The sequence below is a fragment of the Neodiprion lecontei genome, chromosome 4, assembly GCF_021901455.1.
Source record: "Neodiprion lecontei isolate iyNeoLeco1 chromosome 4, iyNeoLeco1.1, whole genome shotgun sequence".
In the NCBI taxonomy this organism is placed as follows: Eukaryota; Metazoa; Arthropoda; class Insecta; order Hymenoptera; family Diprionidae; genus Neodiprion; species Neodiprion lecontei.
Genome location: NC_060263.1, coordinates 2209867 through 2227671, shown reverse-complemented (window position 1 = coordinate 2227671; position 17805 = coordinate 2209867). Strand labels below are relative to the sequence as shown.

General features: G+C 39.3%; 2 protein-coding genes across 5 annotated transcripts; both read right to left on the bottom strand.

The window, feature by feature from the left end:
- Positions 1 to 9508: 9508 nt before the first annotated feature.
- Positions 9509 to 15815, bottom strand: LOC107218683 (FAD synthase). Of its 4 annotated transcripts, XR_006904138.1 has the most exons (13): positions 15704 to 15815; positions 15328 to 15521; positions 15145 to 15239; positions 14946 to 15069; positions 14756 to 14868; positions 14534 to 14677; positions 14323 to 14465; positions 13987 to 14190; positions 13736 to 13921; positions 13377 to 13637; positions 13065 to 13255; positions 12815 to 12897; positions 9509 to 9636 (listed from the first exon to the last, which is right to left on the bottom strand). XR_006904138.1 is itself a non-coding variant. In XM_046738763.1 (12 exons), the coding sequence occupies exons 2-11, from the start codon at positions 15446 to 15448 to the stop codon at positions 13099 to 13101; spliced, it is 1548 nt and encodes a 515-aa protein (XP_046594719.1). In that variant the 5' UTR covers positions 15449 to 15521; positions 15704 to 15815; the 3' UTR covers positions 12164 to 12897; positions 13065 to 13098. The 4 variants fall into 4 exon arrangements, 3 of the variants coding, with proteins under 3 accessions (XP_046594719.1, XP_015512121.1, XP_046594720.1); XM_046738763.1 differs by lacking the exon at positions 9509 to 9636 and having other exon boundaries at positions 12164 to 12897; XM_015656635.2 differs by lacking the exons at positions 9509 to 9636; positions 12815 to 12897 and having other exon boundaries at positions 12922 to 13255.
- A 45-nt stretch (positions 15816 to 15860) lies between these two features.
- Positions 15861 to 17603, bottom strand: LOC107218686 (probable glucosamine 6-phosphate N-acetyltransferase). The gene is made up of 5 exons (XM_015656638.2): positions 17290 to 17603; positions 16929 to 17049; positions 16766 to 16828; positions 16481 to 16608; positions 15861 to 16362 (listed from the first exon to the last, which is right to left on the bottom strand). Exons 1-5 carry the CDS (start codon positions 17305 to 17307, stop codon positions 16126 to 16128), a joined length of 567 nt encoding a protein of 188 aa, XP_015512124.1. The 5' UTR covers positions 17308 to 17603; the 3' UTR covers positions 15861 to 16125.
- Positions 17604 to 17805: the final 202 nt, after the last annotated feature.

The following is a 17805-nucleotide window of genomic DNA, read 5'->3' as shown; positions in this document are numbered from 1 at the left end:
CGGATAATATAAATCAGAATCTAGAAAATATCATTCGTAATTATTATACTATGAAATTATGAGAAATTAAGGAGAATAAATGAACCAAATGAATAACGACAGTGCGTGTTTGTATCGTAATATTTTTCGATGTGATATACGCGGAATAACTGCGACATTACTCTTCGTATGTATAACGTCAGGCTAAATTCACTCGTTTATTTTTCATCCCCCCCCCTCCACCTTTTTCGCGGCACTTGCGAAACGCTTTTTCTGCCTCCCTATCTATACATCTATCTATTCTATTCGCCTCGGCCTTATACCTTGAACCAACCGCCCCATTCCGCCCGCTCGGCCCGTTTTTCTCCTTCTTCTTCTTCTTCTTCTTCTTCTTCTTCTTCTTCTTCTTCTTCTTCTTCTTCTTCTTCTCTCTCTTAGCTCACCACTCCGTGTTGCGCATCTCTCTTGACAGATTTATGAATCTTCTCGCAACCTACTTTTCACCATCGGATATTAGATTCTCGAAAGAGATAGATATGAAGAGACAGAAAGCGTATGTGTGCTGTGCGAGCCTTGATCTGTTTATTGCGACGGAAGTTATCACCGATAGCTTGCAGATCTTCCGCTGCAGGTATCTGTGAGAAGACACAACGTTTCTACAATTCCGTCCTTCGATTTCTTTCACATGAAAATCGTGTAGTTCAGAAGCAAATCGAATCGTGGAACCAAATAATTTGGAAAAACTGCAGTCAGTTGTGCGGGAAATTCGGTTTCTTTAGATTTTCGTCCATTATAAAAAATGTTCATCAACATCAACCAGTTAACCCTTTCAGTCATAGCGGTAAGTATTCTTACCACCTATTTTGTATCCATTTTTTTGTATATTCAGTGAACTTTTCAACATATTTCTTGGCGGTTTTTTGCTATTTCTGACAGTATACCGATAGGTTTTCAATACTTGCTAGTAATTATTACGATACAATGTAAATTATTATTGTTGGAAACAAATTGGTTGAAAGAAATCATGAAAATTGAAGGAATATTTCATTTCCGAGAAAGTAACGGCTCTACGCGTACGCATGTTTTACATAAAATACAAGTTTTCGGGATCGCTGATTGCGAATCTGAAATCGGATTTAAAAAATTCAATATGGCGGATGAAAGTGTCGAATTCGATCGAATCCGATGAAAAAACTCAGCCCAAGAGTTTTCGGGGTCGCTGATTACGAATCTGAAATCAGATTTTGAAAATTCAATACGACGAATCCATTCAGCGAGCCCGAAAACCCCTGCATACAATTTTTCGACAAACATTCGATCAAATTTCAAATTTTCGTCCGACATCTTGAATTTTTGACATTCGATCTCCGACACCAAACACCGCGCAATACCGTCTCGTTATAAAAGTTGACTATCGGCCCAACGACGTGCGACTCAAAGGGTTAATAGGCCACTCGGGATCCGAACGAGCGCCGCGAGGGGAACGAAGGAGTCGGAACTTCCGTCCTCGCGAGGGGTTTGAGGGTTGCGACTCGGATCGATCGGTGTCTGCGCGCGCGAGTCTGGCACGCGCCATCCGGCCTCACCGCAATCTTCCCACCTGCAGACGCTGGTTTCCTTACGCGAACCACTTTGCGCCGACACGTAAATGGGCACACGTATCGTGGGTATATACGGGGCATTCCACGCCGACTCAGCCAACGTCGGACCCTCGCCGTTTTTCATTTTCTTAAAAATAAATTTTACGCAATTTTACCAACTCCAAAAAGTTACTCTGAATTCTTACGAATTTTCTTCGACTCAATTTCTATTACTTGTGATTTCTGATATAAAAAATTATCAATAATCTTTTGTCGGATATGAAAATTTTCAAGCCTTTAGACCCCGTGTGGGCCGCTGTTCAAATATTTTCATACGCAAGCCAGGGTTTTAAGAATTCTTACAGATTTTTTTTCTCAGTTTTAAAAAAATTGCAAAGAACTGAATAGTTTGTTAGAATCTGTCAAAATTCTCAAATATCCGGTTTTACATATAATAAAAAAAAAAAAAAACGTTTCAGCAACCGCTCATGATAAACTGACTCTTCCTTCTGATTGTTTTTAATCTTTCTTCCAAAAAAAAAAAAAAAAAAAAAAAAAATGAAAAAACAATAAACCCGAAAAGCTGGCCCACTCTACGTCTAGGGTTGAAAATTTTTATATCTGACGTAAGATTATTCGGAATTTTTTCAAATTTTTAAATAACGACCAAAGACGTTTCGTTTTGCAAAAACAACACGAATAAAACGAATCTGCAGAGAAAAATTTGATGTTGGTTGAGCTGGCGTAGAATGCCCTATACGTATACATGCCACACGCCCTCGACGTTGATACACAACAGACCTGCCGCAGGGTGTAAATGGTAGAAAAAGTACAGATACAGGGAAATAAACTGGTTGGGTATAAAGTATAGGTACATACTATAAAGCATCAGGAGTACGTGTGTAACCATCTCTTGTCTATAACAATTAGAAGATGAAAATCGAGTATTCCATGTTCGGTAATTGCGCAGAGATTAGTTATACGCAACGTAAATTCAATGGTCTTCGCAAACGGGGAGATTTGTTGGCAAGAAAATATATGGGAAAAAGGTGATGAGTGAGACGATTTTTTGGAACCGTGAACAGAGCTTACGGAAGACTGGTGGAAGGTACTCTGAGAGATACTTCGTTTTGATGTACCGCGATGAGAACAATTTATACTTTTGGTTACTGTACAGTCCTTTACTGTATAAGATCATCATTTTTAACTATAAAGGTAAAATATGGTTCTGAATAAGACATCGACCACTATAATCACACCGAACGTTTGTAATTGCATGTCCAACATTTTCTTGTAATTGCCGTTTACTCGTTGTTGCAAAACTAATTTTTGGCTTGTAAACATAGAAAAAAATTTAGTTGACGTGGTTGGACAGTTGTAACACTGATCAACAAAAATTCACTTTTTATGTGTAACGTGAAAACTTTGAACTGGTTATGTTAAGAACAAGGTTTAGTGTAATAGAATTGATGTTGGAATATTTTATATACGAATAGTTTTATTGCGACGTAATTTTTTTAGTATTTCAAAAAATACAGATTTTACGAACGAAAATTAGGTTATATATGTCAGTGTTACAGTACACCGATCGTCAAAATTTTTGTAACAAGAAAAGTGCTTACTAATTTTCAAGTAGCCATCTACCTTCATATTAATAATATATTTATTTCGATTCGATCAGGTCTATTTTTTGTGTCACGTATAGCTAGTACCAGTAAAATTGAATGTTTATCGTTTCGACTTGCATTTTTTCATACAGAGTGTTTTGTTATTTATTGTAACTAATCAACTGGTATTTACAATAAATAACAAAGAAAATAAAAACACCCTGAACCAAAAAAGGTAATTCAAAACGATAAACGATTCAATTTTACTGGTACAGTAGGTGTAACAAAAAAAACTAGACCCGTTCTAATAAAAAAAAATATGATTTTATGACGAGGTTCGATTACAAGTATTTAAAAATTAGCAAGCACCTTCCTTGTTGAAAAATTTTGTTGACCATTGTAACTTGTCAATTACAATATCTGGTAATCATATAGCTGGTGAATAAAATTGTTAATTTTTGACTCTGAAACCACCACCCTTTACTACCTTACGAGCGGAAATCTTTCTCCAACGAAAAGGATGTAACGGAACCAGAATTATCCTGCAGGTACAATCATCCCTGTCATAGGACAGACGACAGTCCCGGGGGTGGGAGGGTGGGAGGGAGAACCGGGTCGTCGCGAGGTAAGGAAGGAGCAGGGGTTGCTGGCATCCCTTCGCCCGGTCGCGTGCTGGTCGCGTGCCGTGGGCGTGGCAATCCCCACCCTCGTGGTCGGCCTCGGGCTCGGGGCTCGAGCTCTTGTCGGTTATTGATTCCCCGGGGGTGGTTGGATGGTTGGTTACCCTGCCCGTCGCCCCGCGGCGACGGCGGCGACGGCGTCGGGGGGAACTTGAGTGGGATGTCTTTGGTCGACAGCCACTGAAGTGATTATTTCTCGAGGCACCTGGGACACGACGATCGACGACGAGGAAGCCCGCGAGAAGGGAACGACCCGGTGGTCCGAGGATCTACCCCTGAGCTTTTCGAACCACGGTTATCGTCGGATGTCTTGCGGCCCGTGACGCACCCGGCATGCGTCGACTTGCTGCCGCGAACGATGACGGGGCTGGAAGTCGGCGACGTTATTGGAATTGCCTGAGGTTCGGTAGACTCGGCTTTTCTTTTAACTCAACTATTCCGGCTTGTTCTTAACTTGCAGAGTACGGTCGATTGTTGTACTAAATTCCAGATTCGGCATTTAACGCCTACTAATTTAAACCCTGTACAGGAGCTTCTAAGGAGGGTTGTAAAGATAGTAGAATAGGGTCTGTTTCGGTGTAATATTAGACTCTGTTTGGACGCTAGATATGTTCGAAAATTCTCGATTTACCAAGCTTAGGCTCAAACTAAGGTATGTTTAGAACCCGCCTTTAACCCTCCGGAGGAAGTACAGTTCAATGTAATAATAAATTTTAGAATTTAGGATTCTTTATTTACATTAAATTGATGCCCCTCTCGCGTTAAATACATTTTTGTATTCGTAAGAACTTTGAATATGTACAGATGAAATGCAATAATTAATTTTCAAATGTTATTGAAACTTATAAAAATTAGGTCGAAATAGCCCTTGAATTATTCATCGTTAACACTTTAATGTCCTTGTAATAATATATCTGTGTATGAGGAGTTACAGTTCCAATGGAGCAGCTGTAGATTGAATAGCGTCAAAATAGGTTCAAGCGTCTTCTGATATCGTCAAAGTAGGGCTTGGTACTTTAATTTTTCGAGTTCGAGGTTCGATCTAAACGTTGTTCTTAAATTTTTAGGAACTAGAGGCTCAATGCAGGCTTTCTAGGTTCAGTTTCCTTCGAAGTAGGTTTATACGAACCCCGGTAGATTCAAATATAAACGCTAAATTTCGATTCGGGTTCAGACGCGTGAATAATGTATTATTACGGGAGTTCGACTCGCATCAAAGAAATTGAGAATCTTGAATGATAAAAAAATCTCCCTGCACGACAAACGATTTGTTGAAACAAACTAAACCTACCACGATTAGGCGGGGCGGTGGTCGTTTGTGAACTTTTATACGCCGCGTTGAGGTGAAAAATTCATCAACGAATTATTAAATTGTCGATTGAAAAATAACAAACATATATGTACAGTGCAAATTTAACGACTGTGTTAACAAAACACAGATTGATCGATGCTTCGATTGATTAAACCCATTCATGCTTACGTACGCTTTCGGAGGGTGGATCGGATACAAAGGCGGTGGTCGTGCGAGAGGAATCTATAAGCCTGAAGCTAAAGGGGTGAATTTACGCATAAGGGAAAAGTTCGTCTTGACGTACGGGGAATATCACAAACAGCTTTACGACAGCTGTTTCAAGGATATTGAGATACTTTTACGATTATTAATCCCATCTTCTCCAACGGCGTAACATGATACCAATGCTCATCGTGCACACATCAACACTCTTTGCAATTTCGACGCAGCTTTCTCGCATTCTGCTAATTTCGGACTGTCGAAAAAGCTGAAAAGCTCGTTCGTAATCCCCCCCCATATACATATACCGTCCTAACAATCTTTGAATTAATAATACAAGAAGCTTTGCACAGTTTCTGATTTTGAGAGAGAAGAGATCGAATTATACGCAACAATGATCGAGTGAAGAAAGGTCGTTTAATCAAATGAACATCACCGATATTCCGATTGGTGAAATTTTCTTGAATGTCATGTCTTTTATCTCCTGGTCACGTGCCAGCAGCGGACCTCGATCGACGCCGTAGCGCCGCGACGTCGTGACGCCGCCTGAAGAAGACGAGAATCCCGACGACGACGGCGGGACAAGCCGACGTCACGCGACGCTCTCTAGATCTTTTTTATTCTCAATTCATTCCTTCCAGGCAAAACGTTACAGCGCAAATAATCGCTAACGAATTCAAGATGCAGTGAACCCGAAATTTCTACTCCAACGGAATATAATTTCCCGTCAATCGGACACAAGGTGACGTTGAAATTCCGAACCGACAACTTTTACACCACGTTTTTCACAGTCTAAGGGCTATTAAGGTGTCCCATAATTTGTTCGTTTTCGAAATCGTTCCACCTCGGCCGAAAAATGTGTTCGTATTGTGGAAAAAAAAAAAAAAATTCCACCGAGTCTGAGTACTTTTTGATAACGTTGAACACGCGCCACCGAGCGATTGAAAATTTGAATACAAATTACGTCGGATCAAATTCGAAAAATGATGAAATCAAGGGAGACCCTGACACACGTGTGTATAATCATTGTTTATCACGATTCGTATAATTGCCCTCCATATTTATCCCGGCATATATACCACACGCCTGTCATTCACGGACGACCATTTCGGATTTGATAACGTTCGGACCAATTGGCACACCGCGGATCTATAATGTATATATCTATTATCCCCGCTCGACGTGCGTCATATTCCTCGGAGGGGTCCGCGAGGAGGGACGGATTTACTGCCTGCGGATGATTTACGTCGACAATGTGTATTACCCGTATACCATGCACCTATCTTATACCTCCATGCCGTTCTATAACCGTCGTGGCTACACGATTAAGCCCATTATCAGCGTATAAAATACGTATAATACCCTATATACCGCCTGCCTGCCTCTCTGTCTTTCCCTTCGGGAAAGAAGTACTGTAACTTAACCGTAACACGGATGATCGGCAATTAAACATCCGCATAGTCGATATCGTACGGATCGTATACTTCATTGGATAAAGTAACAAACAACGCGACATTGCCGGCAATAACAAGTTTCAGGTATGTACCTACTTACGTACCTATCGGACTCACGACAGTTTCGTTACATCGCCACGAGATTCGAATCGTTACGGCTATATCAATATTCTTGACAACAACGGTACTATACGTATACCTGCATGTATGGGTATAAATTTTTGACTTGTCGAATTGTTCCACGCAACCAAAATCGATTCCCCCTCCGTTTTTGTTAATCGGATTAATATAACGTTGTTACTCGTGCATACGCACTCAGGTATACATGCACAAAGAGATTGTTTGTTACGCGGTATCAAAGCCTCACGAACGTTTACATACATATGTAACGTTTGTAATTAGTGCTTGCGTATCGCGTCAAGAGATTTGACCTTCGGAATGAGTGTAACAGCGTTTATTCTATACAAGGTATAAGACAAGGGAGACGATACCAACTTTTTTTCAATCGACCAATATTTTTAGGGAAATATGAGAAATGAAAAATTTCGCACAACTTCGTGAATAAAAGTTATTTTCCTACAAAATTGTCAATATGCATATTGTCTCGTAAAAATTTGTATTTTTATCAATAAACAATCTACAAGCTATTACGATTTTTAACAAAGGTCAACAATTCTTTCCAAAAAAAAGAAAAAAAACTATGCATATTTGCAATATTTCAAGAAATAATACGATACGTTTCAATTTCTGTAGAAATTCGTAGTAGCAGAAATTTTCACCGTGGTAGGCAGACAAATACAGAGGATAAATTCTAAAAAGCACCAATCCGATGCGTAGACAAAGTTGATTATGATAGACGTGGGCATGCCGTACATAATATAAGTATGAAATGAAACCGGAGTAGACAAAAACCGTCACGATTAAAGGAATATATATATATATATATATATATACTATATTATTTTATTGCTTTTTTTTTGCTCTTCCTCTTGGTGTATTTTCGTTTTAGAGGGAAATTTACTCATGAATAAGCAAAAAGCCTCTACCTCCCCCCACCACCACCCCCACGTCTCGCCCAACCAGCCGCGCCCTCCCTCCCACCCTTCCTTCCATTCACCCTACGTCCCTTCGTCCGCGCAATTTTCTCACTGCGCCAATTTTACTTTGATTATGTTGCCGAAACTTGCCAAGATTCCGCCTAACGACTTTTCACCGGGCGTGAAAGAGAAGAAACAAGAAATAACAATAAAAATTCAGCACGTGTAATTATATGCAACAGACCTCGGCGCAAATACTTCTTTTATTATATACCTCTATTATATTTCAAACTTCCACATCGGTTGCGGATTATTATTTCGAGTGATTATTCGCTAATGTTATACCGGTACCTACCAGATTTGATTTTTGATGAATACGATATATTCAACTAGAAGTAAGAAGAAAAAAAAAAATATGAAGAACAAACAAATACTGGAAAAAATTCATGTTCAAACCGAAAAATGGACTCTGACGAGAATGATTTTTCCAATGAAATGTATTAGAGCCTGAAATATGACCAGTGTGATTGAAAAAAAAAAAAAAACCTATACATATATATATATATATATATTCTAAGAGCTTTTCTACTAGAGAATTGAAACAATCCTCTCCTCTCTTTCTCACCGGCAGGGCGGGAGTATAAAAGCTTGACGGACTGGAAATAAAAATATAGTCGCAAATCAAACAGAAAACACATTTTCACTCTTTTTATTCCTCTTTTATGTAAATATTTGTTCTGGAAATATACGTTCGTTTCGTTCGATGTATTACCTTGCACGCCCTCTTCTTTTCACTCCCCCTTCGGCCGTCCCCCTCCCCCCTCTCTCTCTCGCTCGCCCTCCTTATTTCCCCCTCTCGTTCGCCCCGTTCCATCTCTCTCCTCACCCCGACGGCAATCAATTTCAAACTCAAATGAAATACTGGATTGAAATATGAGATTGCTTGTCTACCATTTCGCAAGATGTTCTTCGTGCTCGGAATATATATTATAGATCCGCACGTCGATCTGCATCGCGTATATTCAACGCCATCCGGTAAAAGGAATTCTTGTTGCTTAACTCCTTGGAGTCATTTAATAATTGAAACGCGCCTCCGATGTCGAATCAGAAACTTGTCGACTACGTCGTGCCGGGATCCCGAATAAACTAACAATGAAACGATGAACCTTGCGGCACCTGGCTTGAGAAAAATATTACACGATCTCAACTCAATACAGATCGTAGAAACATGTAACAGCGATCAATTACGTAGCGGAATTGAGAGCTGCTCCATTATTATACGTGCGAAGCAAACAGCAAGAAGAACTGTGTTGGTGAGGGGGAAATCAATAGTTGGAGGTTTGAAAGTTCAAGGAAAAACTGTACGTCGTGAAACTGTGTGCATACTTAGCAAGGCGCGTCGAATATACATGTATAACAATGTACGATATGTGTGCGCTTGGAAAATGTGATACGGTATAATATCATTGTATATGTATAAGCTTTTCACGCCGGTTCAACGAACTCTACGAAACGCAGACAAAAACGCAGTACGGTTTGAAGATTCTCGTGAAAATATAACGGAGCATAGATAACGTCGGATACACATAGATTCATACAATCCTGGCAAGAACCGAACGGAAGATATGGACAGCAATTTTATTAAAGTCAATATATGTGACTCACCTTTGCTGGCTCACTGCGGTCTCTGCACAAGATTTATCCTGCGGAATATGGTCGTATTCCTCCTTGGATGAATCAGCCAGTCGCGAAATACTCGTCAAAGTTGTTCGGAATAAGCTTCGATCCGCTTTAATGGCGAGAAGAGAAAATTTTAGCTACACAATTGGATATCAGATGTTATTATAAAAAGGACGTCGATCCCCCTGTACGTAGGCAACTGTGGCAGTTTTGCCTGTGCAAAAGTTGCCTATCTACAGTCTGAGTTCCACTAACGTGCACTCAACCCTTTAAGTCATAGTGGTAGTCATAGTTCTTACCACTAGCTTGTATGAATTTTTTGTATATTTAGAGAACATTTTTGCCATTTCCGATAGTATACTGATAAGTTTTCAATACTCGAGAGTAATTATTACGATATGATGTGAATTATTACTGTTAGAAATAATGTGATTGCAAAAAATCGTGAAAATTGAAGAAATATTTCAATTCCGAGAAAGTTACCCCTCTACACGTGTACATGTTTTACATAAATTACAAGTTTTCGGGGTCGTTGATTACAAATCTGAAATCGGATTTAAAAAATTCGAAATGGCGGATCCAATATGCCAGACAAAAATTTCAAATTCGATCGAATCCGGAGAAAAAACTCTGCCCTGAGGTTTTTACGGTCAATGATTACGAATCTGAAATCAGATTTTGAAAATTCAATATGGCGAATCCATTCAGCGACGCCTAAAACCCCTGCATACAATTTTTTGACCCGTTTCGATCAAATTTGAAAATTTTGTCCGCCATATTGGAATCGCCATCTTGAAATCAGAAATCTGATCTCGGATTCGTAATCAGCAAAACCAAAAACCATACAATACTATCTTGTTATAAAAGTTTACTAGAAGCACAATAATGTGTGACTCGAAGGATTGAAACCTTACAATTGATCTTTCCGAACGGAAAAATTTCTTAACTAATTTTTCGAACATTCAGTTTTACGCAGCGCATATTTGGTCAAGAATTCCTCACCTGCTTGTACATTATGACGAATGATAACCGACGATTATGTGTTCCAATGATATCCGCTGAAATAACCGTGAGACTGCAGCTTGTTGTTGACGCGATGAAGGACCGGCGTACAATTTTGTCGGTGACGCGATACGATAACTTATCGCTTACGAGAATTGGGCAAACGTCCTAGCTTTTTCCTTATGAATAGAAACCTCCGCTTGGTGTATAAATTATAACCATCGCACGCGATCACCTCGAAGATACGCGACGAACTGTCGTCACGGGAATTGAATGAAACTTGTTCGACAAGCATACATTCTATTCAAATTATTTTTCCGATCGGAAAACTAGACTTGTATTTCGAGCGAGTAGACCGGGGATCGAACAAACGAATCGCGTCTGAACGTCGCAGCATTGAATTTTACTCGAATTCACTCACAACAAGCAAAGCTCGAACCGCCGTTACTGTGTCGAATTTACGCGTCACGGATTTAGAACCTGCGTATATTGTCAGGCGGACTTATCACATTTCACTCTATGTAAAAATCACCTAAACACCGTCAGATAGACGATTCACACGCGAGAAAAATTCGAGAACATTCCACCCCGTACACTGAAACTCAATTGTAAAATAACGGTTCGATTGTTTGTCACGTGATGTTTATGGCGTCACGTGATACCGCCAAAAATCCGTTGAACATTTCGACTAACTTCACACCGTCAAATTGACCCACAAATTTACGGATATTTAAATTACTTTTACGGTAATATAAATCCGAATACCGTGGGAAGTGATTATTCTTTTACTATTTTGAAATCGAGACCGGATTTGTAACCGGTTTTGGCTTACCTGACTTCTAAATCGATTTGATGAATGCTTTTACTCAGTATTAACTCATTAGCGGTGGTAATTGACACCAGAGTTAATTAGACTAACTTCGAGACAATTTCTTAAGACGAAAACAGCATTGTTGCACAATTTTCTTACAATTTCGTCGAGAGCCGCATTTGCAAGAACGCGAGAAAGTCGACAGTTGAAACCGGAAGTAAATATATGTTCAGACCGCTGGTCGAATATGCGGTTGATCGCCTTTTGTTTGCCCGCAAGTTTCGAACCATAAGTTTTTCTTTTAATCGTCCAGGGATTTAACGCATTTTTCATAGTATATTTTGAGCTACATTTAATTACGTAATTGATGAAAACTTAAAGAATATCGTAATGTGCAGCCGAAAAATATGAGTTATCGAAATAATTACATATTTTCATTCCCCAACTTCTTCGGACTTACATTCTTCGTTTATGATTTTGAAATGACTGCAAAGCTAAAAAACTACATAATCGCGATGAATAAATTCAACATCGCGAATCCACCAACGTATATCATAATCGCGCTTTGGAGGAATTATCTACTGCGAAAACAATCTGTCGCAGTTGTCAGGAACACTTTCCACCTGATGTAGTATTCGTATTAAAAAAAAATCCATTTCTAAGCATTATTGTTACGTATATTTCTCAAGAAATGGCCTGTCACACGAAGAGAGATGGGTAAAGAAAACATGAAAAATAGTCTCTCGCGAAATTCCCGGTCGGATGGCAGTATAGGGCGGTAGAAGGTTGCTTTCCCCAACCCAACGCCACCCGCAGTCTCATTCAAAGTTTTAAAGAGTAGGAACAGTGGAAAGAGGGGAAGTGAAAATACTTCAACGAAATGAAATTTTGAAGAAAAAACTTTTCCTGATAAAAACTTTGATACGATTCACGTTTGCAATTCTTACTCGAAAGCACTCGGCTCAGATATACATATAATTGCGAAACTACCCTTCTCCACGACCTTTATCCGTTCAAATCACGTATTCATGATACCGTTTCGCTTATACGACATGGCAATTCCAATTTGGTACAATGTGTAGAAAACGTTGAGCAAATTTCGTTTATTAACACATACGCGCGTCTCCGCGGATCGTGGCATTGTTTGATGCAATTTCATAAACTAATTTTCATTTCAAACAAGACGTAACGTATGAGGAAATACACTGTTCTTCAGTATTTAGCTTACGTGAACGGTAAAAGAATCAGTGCTTGAAAAGTTAGCGTTATGAATATGTGATGAGAAGCGGTGTAGGATGAAAAAGGTACTTGGAGAGGAAGAAGGTCGTAGAGAGAAACGGAATTTGAAGTTGAGGAATCGATACGTCATTTAGACTGTTACCATGGTAGCGCCCATCCCACTAAAGTAAACTCTTTGAGACAAAAGTGCACTCTGTATGATTCGCGGGCAAAGAACGAACGAAACGGAACTTACTTTTCCGTGATGTCATTCTTATTTTAACCACTGCCAAGCATCGTACACATGACTGGGGATCTCATGAAACTCGGAATCCAAAGCTGGAAACATTAAAAAAGTGTTTGTTTTTTATTTTCATTATTACTCAAATTTAAAGACGCGTACATGTAGGTTTTCCACTTGCAAGTACACAACGCGGCAGGCGACTTGGAATAAATACCAGACGTTATAATAATAAATATATCGGACTAAAAAATGAAACACTGACTTTGAACAAAAAATGTCCGGAAACATCAGATCCTTTACAATTCGGGGTGATCTTGCGGGATCCTACCGGCTCTTTCCAACTTCACGTCTGCCAGCATGTGAGCGGGATGATACACCATCTGTTTCCCAATCTTCCCTTTCAACAAATTCGGGTTTGGTTCTGTGTCCGTCTGACTACCCAGCGATGTGTATCTATGATCAGGAGCCAGATCTTATCAGATTATAATAATTCACGCTGATTATAGTCGTGCTACTCTTGCGTGCTTGTAACTCGTGACAACGAAATTATACGTAAATTGCAAGGCTGGATTACCCTCTGTCATAAAGTTTGCAGTAAGGCAAACTCAGAGATCGAGCGAAATTCCACACGTCTTTATAGCTCCACTTTGTCAGTGGGGAGATCAAACGAATCTGACCGATACTTCCACTTTTAGCAAATTCGTGCCACAGCCCTCCTTCGAGCTTGTCTCCTTTCAGGCCGAGCAACAGAGTTTCGATTTCTGGCCTTAGTACAGCAAGGTTTTCAATAGCTGCCTTTGCAGAGCCATCCAAATGATGTAAATTAACATCATACCTTTAACAGACGTTGTTCAGGGGATTATTGGACTGACTTTTCTCAAAAGAATTTACTGGGAAAGTATAAAATACTTTTCTTGTTTGCTCATCACATACCTGACTACGGTCTCTTTAATGAATTCGTCAACATCCGCGACGGGATTTTCGAGTTTCAAATGAACAGCCTGAAGCTTGGCCTTTGCTCCGAGTAGATTATTGACGTGTACAAGATGGAGCAACACCGTGCTTTCTATGCTGCCATCAAAGCAGACAGCTACATTTGAGGGATTGCTGTATATTTCCCTGAAAAAATAACATCAACATGTATACCCAACATTTTATCAAGATGCAAATGTAAAAGATGTTACTTGAGAGTTGTTAAGGTCGCTTCGTAGATTGGACCTTGCTTGTCGACAGCGACGAATGCCTTGAATTTTCTTAGAGCATCTGTCAACGGATCATTGTCATAATTCACGATTGCATTCTCAGGGGCCAAATCTCTGAACCTTGCCACTGCTTTATTGGTATCATCTTCGCTGCTGCTCTCCACAGTAACCCGTGCATGATAGTAGCTGAATACGTTTTTCACCCCATTAGTTTTACATACTTAAACACAAATTGTGACGCAATTGTAGTTGGAAATTAGGATAACTGAGATCAAGCCATTTCATAAGTAAATCAATAACAACACATATTAAATGTACCTGTGATTTGAGGTTGGGTAAGAGCCAAATGTGACATTGGAAAATTCTTTGGAGACGGCAGACAAGGCATCGGCAAACAGCTCTTCCCTAACTCCAAGGTATATTTCCTTGGTAACGAAATTTCTACCAGTCGCGAATAATTCCTGTGAAATTAAAATCATATCTTCAGTTTGGAGAACACGCCGATTGATTTTGTGCTTCAGAAAACTACCTTGTACACGTTCCCAAACGATTTATGCAAGAAAATTGGGGAGCCAGGAAAAACATGTACATTTTTTACGCTGACACATGGGTAAAACAATTTTTCACCAGTTTCTTGACTTTTACCAAACGTCAGTGAGGCGGACATAGGTATCTATTGAAGAAGATCAAATTGCTTATTTATTTTGCAGATGTTAGGAACTGAATAAACAAGTGAATTGTAGGGACTTACATAAGCCAGTTTATACCCAGGAGAAGAGATGTCTTGGGAGGAAGAAAACGTTTTCACAACTTCGACAAGTTTCGGATGATGGTGCAGCGAGTCGTTGAACGCCTTTGCAAGTGCTGCAAAAATGGGATGAAATGTAATCCCTGTGAAGATTCAATTGCATAGCTGTACCATTATGGTTTACTGTTATTACCTTCAAAGGTAACATCGTCGTGTGTCGGCCCAATTCCGCCAGACGTTATAACGTACGTGTATTTCTCGGAAAAATTAACCATCTCCTCTGCAATGCGGTCAACCTCGTCACTAACTACTGAAATCTGAACGAAGAACACTGTCCTTGACTAAACGAATCTTTAAATAAATATTGAATAAAACTGTCCTTTGTTACTAACTTTTTTCACTTTAACTCCACAGTTATACAATAGCCTACATATGTAATTGGAGTTGGTGTCTTTGACTTGGGCTTTCAATATCTCATCTCCGATAACTGTAAAGACACCAAGTTCAGTTTAAAATTCCATGGCAAGAAACTATCGCAGCCAATATGTAACAAGTTTACAAAATATTCTCATTACTGATAATTCCAGCCGTTGGATTCTCGCTCAGATGACCATATTTAGCGGCTAAAACTTGGCTGTAACGATTCAAGTTCATGATTGAGTGTCCCCTTAGTATATTCCTGCATGCAGTGGCCATTTCAACACTTCATAATTTTCTTTTTGACGACACCTCCTTTTTTATGTACAACTCATTAATTTTGAATCGCAATCTGTAATAAGCCGATTTCATCCTTCAATGCTAATTACTTTGCAATGACTTTACAAATGATGAATGGTAAATTAAAAAATTTATGTACAAGTGATATATGCACTTGACACAACGCTAAGAAATTCAGCTATCAACATCCATTGCGCAAAATAGCGAATAATAATATCTAGTTGGAAATAAAACCTTTATTGGAAGTAGAATTGGGAAGGATGGACACTCGCCGAATGACAGCCAGCTTCGAGTCAGATTAGGTTAGGTTAGGTTATGTTAGGATCAGGCTAGGTACGCAGCAGCTGGCCACATGCATTACATCATTCAACCAGCCGGATCAAGTCTGGAATTAACGATAGGGCATTTAGTAGAGTGTCGATAAATACAGTTAAAAATTGATTTAATAATAATGGCAAACTGTAAAGTTGAAATATTGATGAAAAATTATTTGGAATCGTTAAATGCATTATATACATATATACAATTAACTTTCTTCGTTTCTGCCCAATTAATGGACATATTGACCTTCGGTAATTTAGAATATATTCGCACGAACTCTATCTATCATAACTAGGCAGGAAAATATACATTATAGTTTACAAGTTTAGCTAATCTCATAAGTTGCTAGTTGGGCTCTCGTAGTCGAATCGGGCGTTGAGATGGTTTCCATTAGCTGGTTCTTTGATGAAACCCAATCTTTCATAGAATTTCACAATGGTATCCTTACAGTCCAAGGATAGCTTGTAACACCGCAATCGTTGGGCAAGCAGGCTAACCGTCCTCACCATCAACTGGCCCAAGGATTTACCTCTGTATTTATCATTCACAACCACATCTTCCAGTCGCCCCCTCTGAAACATTCGAAATTTCTAGTTACTTCATCAAATATGAATTGCGAAAAAATGTTACACAATCGTTTGAAAAATTTCACGAAGCAAAATGTTAGGGATATGTAAATCATACACCTACCAGTGCACAGTTGTGGATGAACTTTTGCTCCGTTAGAAGTGTCGCAGAAGCTATGACCTCCCCAACATTTTTATCCTCTGCCACGATGACGTAGTAATCGCCAGATGCTTTCATCTTCCTGAATCTTTCTGTTGATAAAATATTATAATCGTGAAGCTTTGCAATTGCGTAAAAAACTGCAAAAACGTATCAGTTTACGTTGATTAGAATAAAGTTTTCATGAATTACACTAACGATTTGATATTCACTATACTAGTATTGAAAAGATAAGAATGTAAACCGTACCAGAAAATTGCTCTTTACTCATGTCTCCCACTTTTGTGAGTTGCCCCAAGACTTGAATGAATCCTGTAATTTATCAACAGGATAATTCATCTTTTATTTCAATCAATTTTCAGCATAAAAGAATCCTGAATAATTGATGCAATTTGAGAGACTCAAATGATACCTTTATCGTAATCTTCAATCGACAAAGGTCTAACCCAAATCCCATCTTTGATGTCTACGATCCTTTCCAGGAGACGTGGGTCAAACAGGTACTCGTCTACGCCGTTCCCTGGCTGTATTCCCTTGAAACAAAAGAACTCTGATTAAAAACAATGGAATGAATGCACGTTTCTGAGTTTTCACCCTTCAAAAATAACTGATAAATCGAGCCTTTTTCGTATTTTCAGTAAAATTTACGATGACCTTAAATTTTTCACAGAGAAAATTATTAGAGAAACAGATATTTATAAGAAGGCACGGGTTTGTTCGGCAAGTATTTTTCGAAAAAATGACACAGACATTAATCGAACATATGGACTTACTCGTGGTGGCTCGCTCATTTTAAACGCTTGCCAGCGTCAACGTCGTAACCTTTGATAATACAAAACCCCTGACAAGACAAATTGAGGAATTCCTTCACGTGGCATGCGGCACTTTCGTTTCATAAACTGACCCCTTCTGTTCTCCTCTTCTTTTTTTTTTTTTGGTCTTAAACTCGTTGCCCTTCTGGCTGTATCCACGCTAGGATACTTCCCGCTGAACCACTGCTTGCTGTTGCGTTCTCCTTGGTTCTCCTCCTCAATCTGGACCCGCCGCAAGGGATTTACGAAATCTCTCTCTTGGTGTGGATTCGTAGGCTAGAGTCGCGAGGTGCGAGCCGGGTTGCCTATTGGTAGGCGGTAAATACCTGCAGCTTATCAACGATATATTACCTTGCAAAGATAATTGTCACCAGTATGAATGGCGATTACAATAGCGATACAGTTAGGTTTTGCACGTCAACAGTGTTCGAGAGTGCATAAATTATTAAGTGTAGAAGATATGCAGAAACTTTGTTT